This window comes from Onychomys torridus, chromosome 2, assembly GCF_903995425.1.
Source record: "Onychomys torridus chromosome 2, mOncTor1.1, whole genome shotgun sequence".
Taxonomy (NCBI): Eukaryota; Metazoa; Chordata; class Mammalia; order Rodentia; family Cricetidae; genus Onychomys; species Onychomys torridus.
In genome coordinates this window covers 119,823,586-119,831,594 of record NC_050444.1, presented here as the reverse complement: position 1 = coordinate 119,831,594, position 8,009 = coordinate 119,823,586, and the positions used below count along the sequence as shown (strand labels likewise).

Genomic DNA, 8,009 nt, shown 5'->3' with positions numbered 1-8,009 from the left:
ATTTGGGAAAAGCTGAGCATCACATATTAGTGGAATGTCTCTCATTATGCATACTTTAAAAAGAAAAGTAAGGTTTATTAACATTTATACATCTGGCACACTTGCCATCATGCCTGAGAATTTCCTTAAAATGTTCCTGTAACAAGTTTCAAGAACTCCACAAACTTGCACACCAGATGGATCTTTAAAAAGGTGGACATGACACCTCCAATATTGCAATGATTGAGAAGCACAACATCACTGTTCTTTTAAAACATTTTTATAGACTTTCTGTGACTAAGAGCTAGGATGGCCTGGACTCATTTAATAAAATATGCTTTAGAAAATAAGACTATAACTGGGTGTGGTGGGAAATACCTCCAACCTCAGTATCAGGGGGCTGAGATAGAAGGAATTTAAGTTCCAGGCCAGCCTGGGCTACACAGTGAGACTCTGTCTTAAAAAAGAAGGAAAAGAAAGAGTGGGGGGAGGGGAGAAAAGGGGAGAGGGAGGGAGGGAGGGAGAGGGAGAGCGATATGGGTAAGGGTGGGTAGGGAGACGGGGGCCATGGCTACTTGCTAAAGTTCTTGACCTACTGCCATTCTGGATAAATTAATTTTTTCTCAGTAAAACAAACAAACAAACAAACAAACACCCCTCATGCTTCTCAGTACTTCCATCTGAAACTGATTTACTGGGCATTTATGCAAAAACAGTGTATGTATATTATACGATGTGTTGTCAAAGTGGCTTCCAATACTGATTGGGGAAAAGAAAAAGTTATTCCCATTGGTTAAGGGAAGCAGTCTGGACAAACAAGAACACTCTGAGGGATGAGGACTGGACGGTCATTCTCAGTGTAAACCTTTACCCAAGCTGCATCAGACAACTGACCCAGTAAAGGGACTACATATCTGTCTTTAAAGCATTGGCTCTTGAACTGAGGGCTGGGGACAAGCTGAAAGCAGCATTTGGGGATGTGTCTGGGTGAGAAAAAGATAGCTAATAATCCTTTAATAAAAAAGTTTGTAGATTGGTCTATCAGCTGTATAAAACTACATTTTATAAGAAGAATTTTAGACTAAAAATAAAATGGCACCCATCCTTACAAGGCTAGTGCACACAGATAATCCTTTAAAAAAACCACACAGAACAAGGATATTTTGTATCTGTTTCATTTTGGAAAAACAGTATCAAATCTGACAAACTGGATTTAACTGGAAAGGTCTGAAAATTCTTAAAACCATTATTTTCTCATAAAAATCAATATTGCTACCTGTCAATAGTTATTATTGATATGACAATATCTCAAAATCACCTGGCCTTTCCTCTCTGTTGACTTAATGAAAACAATGGGAAATCTTACAGTGCATGAGAGTAACAGAACAGGATTCTATTCAGCACAATACATTTACGCATTTAAGCTGACAATAAGTCTTTCTTTTGCTTCAAAAATAATTTGAAAATTATAGCAAATGCAAACAAGCTTGCAGTCTGAGTATCATGCTGAACTCCAGAGGCCCCAAATTATTTGTCCATAAGTAGAAGTTTGAAAAAAATATGTTTATAATTCTTTATGAATGCTTTTACCACCTGGATAAGAAACATGACTTGGTTAACTACACACACTTAAAAATTCATTAGAAAAATCTTAGCAAAATAAAATGAAAGCTGACAGACTCAGAATATCAGTTCCTCTCATAAAAGTTTACCAACTGTACAAGTTAAGAAAATTATACAAGCTTTTTGTATTAAGAAAGGACAGCTCAGTCAAGACATATGTACTGTAAAAATCTTTCAAAGGCTACAAAGAATCTGGAAAAATACAGAATGTATTTCTTAAGCCCAGATAAGAATATGGAAAGACATCATTGATGTCAACAATTTTACAAATACAAACCTGACTTGGTTTATTTTTAAACTTCTACATATAAAAATCATGCTAGTATAACCTTCAGGATTCATGAGGGTTTCCTTAGTTCAATTTGTAAGGAGAGAAAAATGTCTGTTGTAAAGACATTTCTAGATAATCAAAAAATTGGTATTGAGCAGAAGCCCAAACTTGTTTCCCCCCTCCCTGACTATTCTTCCTCTTAAAAATAAGGAAAAATTACTTTTTAGTCAAATTTATGATTAGTATCTCAAATGAGAAGGTACATATAAGTCTTTGGGTCATTCAAATTTACCAATGTTTTTACATCCTTAAAGAGGTCTTCAACAATCTGAAATAAAAGAACTTGCAAAAGGTGGAACTATGAATCCCATTTCTTAACGTGAGGACTCAATTCAAACATCAAGATTGAACCAACTACTTCAAGGAATCAGCTTTCTAAAGGTCACCCACCAACCCTGAAAATTGTAGTCACACCAGAATTTACTGCAAAGTAAGTAACCCAGGCCTAGGACTCAGTCATTTGTGTTTTCATGTTCCTCAAACTTTCCATGTGAGACTGCCTCCTGGAAGAACTCAGACGAGCCCGGACTTTCTTTCCCATTGCTGTTTATCCGGCGCCTTTTGGCAGGTCTCTCATTTTTTTCGTCACAATCATTTTCATTTCTTGCAGTCATATGGGCAAGTTTTGGGTCAGTGGTCAGGCTATCTGCTTCATAACCATTAGTGTCCATGTCGGTATGAAGTGGTTTCTTATTTCCACCTGTTGGTCCATTAACATGTAAGCCTTCAACTTTTACTTCTTCTTTGTTTAGTATTTCACCTGGTCCATTAGATGACACACCTACATTTGGAGAAAGATAAATGACACTTAATAAAAAAAAGCTAAATTCATCAACTATTCTACAGTAGCTGCTGTAACAGGAGTTCTCACTGAGGAACAAGGAAAGCACCAAGTCTGAACATACTTATGGTGTGAAGTGTGGCTCTAATGCTTACCAGGTGACACTAGCCGAGTCTTCACAGGCTACCCATCAGTTTCCTTACACACCACGAGACCCAAAGCAAGTGCACCTTACACAGTCATTGTGAAGAGAAACTAAAGCAATGGATTTTAAGGCAAAACCCAGACTCAGACACACAGTAACAGCATCCTGGGGGCTGGAGAAATGGCTCAGTGGTTGAGAATGCCTGATGCGCCAAAAGGAGGAGCTGGGTTCAGGTCCCAGAATCCACATGGAGGCTCACAACCTGTAATTCTACTTTCCGGGATCTAACACCCTCTCCCAGTCTCCTTAGTTCTCACACACGGTACACAGACATACATGCATACAAAGCACACATATACATTAAATGAAAAAAAATATTCAAAGAAGAATCCCAAGTATTACTATGTAGGAACATACTGACTGACTTTGTTCCCACAGGAGATAGAATCTGAAACACGGGGAGTCTGAGATCTTTCCAGAGTGCACGTAGCAAGACCCTATTTCTCCACATCTGGCAGGAAAAGTAAAATTATTCCAATTAAAGCAAGTAGCAGAAAGATCATGTGAGAGCTGAGTACAAAATTGAAGTGTGTTGGCTATTGCCCCAGGTACTCCTGAAGCCATTCTTGTTTACCTTTCTTCTCTTCGCTATCTTTCTATCTAATATTTCTTATCCCTCTCTCCTCCTCATAGGAACCCTTTTAAACTGTGGCAGCTGGCCTCCCACAAGAAATAAAGATAAAAAATTATATATATATAAAGATTAAAAAGTTCTAGCCTTTCTTTGGAAAACCTGGAAATCTCTATTGTACTAACCTGATGTCTTCTGAGCTAAACAGCATTTTCTAGATCATTTGTGAAAATTATCTTACCCTAATAGTGCTTTCTCATAGAAGAAAGGGTTGCCTTTGTAGGATGTTAAAAACAGACACAAGGACTGACATTCTCAACTCCCTGAGCACCTTCCTCAGGTCCATGTTCCAGTCAAACTGTACCTCAAATCTCTATAAAGGAAGGGGCAGCTGACTGCAGAACAGCGGTCTAATAAGTAGTCTCAGACCCATGCATGGCTGCTGAGGCCCACATCCTGTCTGGCCAGCATATTCTTCAAGGGAGAAGTATAGAAAAGTACCATGAAATGAACTAAGTAATAAATATGCAACCGTAGTGAGAGTCTGAGGTCAAAGCTTTGGCATTTTCTCTAATATGTTCTCCATGGCTCTCCCCAGTTTGAAAGTTTTTAACTCCAGTTTCTTCCCGACAAGGATGCTGTAGAATCATGCTTGCTATTTTCTGCTAAATAATATTCTTCTTACTAGGGACAATTAAAGTAGAAATCAAAATAATTCTTGGAACAGCTCTTACAGATGGTCCTTCACATACTCTGAATGAAGAATGCTTTGTGCTCACTTTTCAAGGGTATTATGCAAAGTCAAATATTCAAAATTCACTTATTATCTACTTTTTGTCTTTATGATTATAGCTCATGTTACAAGTTCTCAAACTATTTGAAAAATAGATGTGTTTCTGATGCCTGGATTTGTCTAAAAGTTAAAGCAGTACTCACATCTAGGCATTATCCTACTCAGGTAAGGAGACACTACCAAACTCAAATTTACTGAAAGCAACGATCCCTGTGTAGCTTGCTTCATGGATTTCAGTTTATGACGTCACTAAGAACTCTGTCCAATTACTCTACAGATTGTGTTTGGATGTATGTGTGCTGATCTTTTATGTTTACATTTTCAGAAAGTAAATTCCCTTGAGCCATTCTATGTGTCGTCACTATGAAGAACTAGGCATATTTCCTGATTGCTTACCATTTAGATTACTATTGCTGACAGTGCCGTCCTCTTTCTCCGACTGGCTGTTACTGCTATTTGATGCGGTAGGGGGAGGGGACGGCGCTCGGCTTGAAGCAGCACTTTCACTCTCATCCAAAAGACGATCCATGTAATCCCTTAAGATTAAGTTAAACGATACAATTATTTCCTTAAATAAAATTAGTTGAGTTAACTATCAACACATAATGTCCTCATTGTACCAGGATCTAAACGCCGACTTCAGAAGCTGCTTTTGGTTATGTTTTTGAAGGGAGATGGATGAAGGTGCTACACTGAGGAAAATGCAAAGTCCACAGCAAGCTTAAAGACTTTAAACTGTGCACAGAAAGACTGAAAATTACTCAACTGAAGCTGGAATGTGTGTATGTAAAGAGGTGAGGATGATGTCATTGGGGGTACTGGGTGATTTCTGAACAGATGAAGACTAGTTTTCAGATTCCTAAAGGCAACACCTAAAGGTGCAACTGAGACCTAACACAAAGGATGATCCCTGACATCCACCATACAGATCAGTTTTCTGCCAGATCTGTACCATACATAATGGGTTAAGTCCTGAGCATATTTGCTGGTCACCTATCAGTATCTTGTCGCAGACAGGCTTATTTGTAACTTCATTACTACTTCCCGAACTATAGTTGAGGATCACTGACACTGGGCTGAAGTTAGGAGAAATGGGCTAAATACTTGTCCGAAGGATGTTATTTTACAATGAAATGCAGATAAATCCCACGTGTCCTATCTACACACATAGTTATTGTATTACACATGAAAGTGGCAGACTGTGGCCTGTAGGCTGGCTGCTATTTCTGTAAAGTCTAACTAGAACATGGTCATACACCTGTAACTCCAGGACTGGACAGCAGAGATGTTGGATACCTGCAGCTCACTAGCCAAGCCAGACAATCATGGCAAGCCTTGGGTTCCAAGGAAAGACCCTGTCTAAAAAAACTTGATGGATACTTCCTGAAAAACAACACCCAGGTTGTTGTTTGGTGCATACACAAAACAAACATGTATCACAGAAACATATTGTAACCAGAAACTGATCAACGTTAACATTCTTGACATTATAAATGTAATGGCTTTTACAATGTTCCAGCTCTATGCTCTACACTGTCATTAAAAAACAAAACAAAACAACCAAAGAACCAATCTGAAGCATACATTAATAAGAACAGGTAAGATGACTATCAACCCTTTGAGAAGCTAAGGAAAAAAGAATAGGCACTAACTACATGAGAAGAAATTACTGGAAATAAACAAAGCTTAGTGAGAATGAATATTGGAGGATGTTAAAAAGCCATTCAAAAGAAAGGTAGATGAAAAGACATCAAAATAATGTTCAATTTTTGAACATGGCAATGATACTGTAAAAAACAATAACCATAATCTTTATATATTAATGTAATCCTAAATGCTTCGAAAGGAAGTCAGGTAGAACAAGTCAGAAAGTTAAGAGTGCTCAAGTTCAGGTAACTGGACATTTAAGAATTATTTGGAACAGCAATAGCTCCAATGTGAATGTGGCTCTCAATCCCTCCAGGTGGTAACTAGGGGTCAACTGTAGTGGAGCTCTCAGAGGCTGTGGCAGGAAGGGCAAATGCATTTCAATCTGGTAATAAGGGAAGTAACAAAACAGAAAAAGGTAACAAGGACTCTTAAGATAAGGCACTTAGTCTAACATGCACCTAAGAACAAGGCAAAAGAAATTCACAAGTGTTTCTTTAAGGCAGTGGTTCTCAACCTGTAGGTTGTGACCCCTGGGGTATGTGTGTGTTAATCCTTTCACAAGGGCTGTCTAGGACCATTAAAAAAGACAGATATTTACATTATGATTCCTAACGGTAGCCAAATGACAGTAATGAAGTAGCAATGAAAATAATGTTAAGTTGCAGTTACTACAACTTGAGGAACTGTATTAAAGGGGGAAGCACTAGGAAGGCTGAGAACCACGGGTTTAAGGCATTACATGTTTTATACAATCACTAAGATAGAACCATTAGCAGAAAGTGCAAGCAGGTCAGAAATAGTTCTTACAGAAAATCATAATTTCTCACCACATGAATAATAACGTACAGTCTAGTCTTACTTCTTTTCAATTTTTACTATTTATTTTGTAAGATAGTATCTTGCTATGTAGCCTCACCTGACCTGATACTGTACAGCCCAGACTAGATTCAAACTCATGGAAATCCTCCCATCTCAGCTTTCTGAATGCTGAGATTACAGGTGTGAGATACCACACCTAGCTGGTCACTGCTTTTTATAGAAAGTATAATATACCTGTAAAGAAAATGCTGTAGTTCTTTTAGGGGGGGAAAAAAGAAAGACAAGGCAGACAAGCAAGCAGACAAAGTTCAGAGAAGCACAAAGGAATAAAAGAAATTCCACAGAAGCAAGGTGATTGTGCCCAAGACGATACACATTTGTGACTTCATTCCATTCTGACACGAGACCGGTATTAACTCATACCTTAGAAAAACAAAGTGTGGGTTACTTTAACTGTGGTCTGTCCACCTACAGAAAACTTAACCTTAGGAGAAATTAAGATGTTAAATATCTTCAAAATATTTTCAGAAACTGTAAGAAATTAACAGAGAACCTAAAATGATTGGTGGTCCACCTCTGTCTACTCTACTGCACCTGACATCACAGAGCCAACTAAGCCAAGCCCTTAGCACATTCCTCTGCTAAGGCATTCTGAAAAAGAGAAATGGATGAGCCATGAGTCTGACCTAGCACAGCAAATGGTATATATGTGTGTTTATGCTGATGATGACATCTTCTTCACATCTAAACCTTGTTTCTGAAATAGGGGAAGGAGGGAGGGATACAGCTAGCCCTACATCTTAGAGCTTGAATCCAGAAAAAACACATTTAGTAAGTAGTTAAAATTATGAATTAAGCTATCAAAATAAATTTATTAAATTATTTTTAACTGCTTATCAAGCAGTGATAAAGTTTGTAATGATCCTTTATATGAAATTCCATTCTAATGATCACCAATTCTGAGTAAGTGGAGAACAGGAGAGGTGAGGAGTTCACTGTCTTTTGACAAAGGTGGATCACACTCATTTATTCCCTTGCTTGGGAGTGGTGTTGGAGATGAACTCAGGGTCTTCAAAAGACTAGGTAAGCACTCTAACACTAAGCTCTAACCCCAGCCCTCATTTATACTTTTTTAGTTTATTTTGCATTGGGCTCTAGAGTGCCTGGTCTGAGGAAGTACTCTATACAGACATCTAAGTATAAATGAACATAACAAAGAAACACTATGGCCTAGAAGTTTGGAAAAATATAATTCAA

At 38.0% G+C, this 8,009-nt stretch overlaps 1 protein-coding gene across 15 annotated transcripts in view; it reads right to left on the bottom strand.

Annotated features, from left to right (window-relative positions):
- Window positions 1-461: 461 nt before the first annotated feature.
- Mier1 (MIER1 transcriptional regulator) overlaps window positions 462-8,009 on the bottom strand; it is a 55,294-nt gene continuing 47,746 nt past the window's right edge. For all 15 annotated transcript variants that reach the window (XM_036179702.1, XM_036179706.1, XM_036179703.1 and 12 more), the window contains 2 exons: window positions 4,680-4,819; window positions 462-2,714 (listed from right to left, as the gene is read on the bottom strand). In XM_036179702.1, coding sequence (XP_036035595.1) covers window positions 2,386-2,714; window positions 4,680-4,819 — 469 coding nt within the window. In that variant the 3' untranslated portion in view covers window positions 462-2,385. The remainder of the gene's footprint in view (window positions 2,715-4,679; window positions 4,820-8,009) is intronic.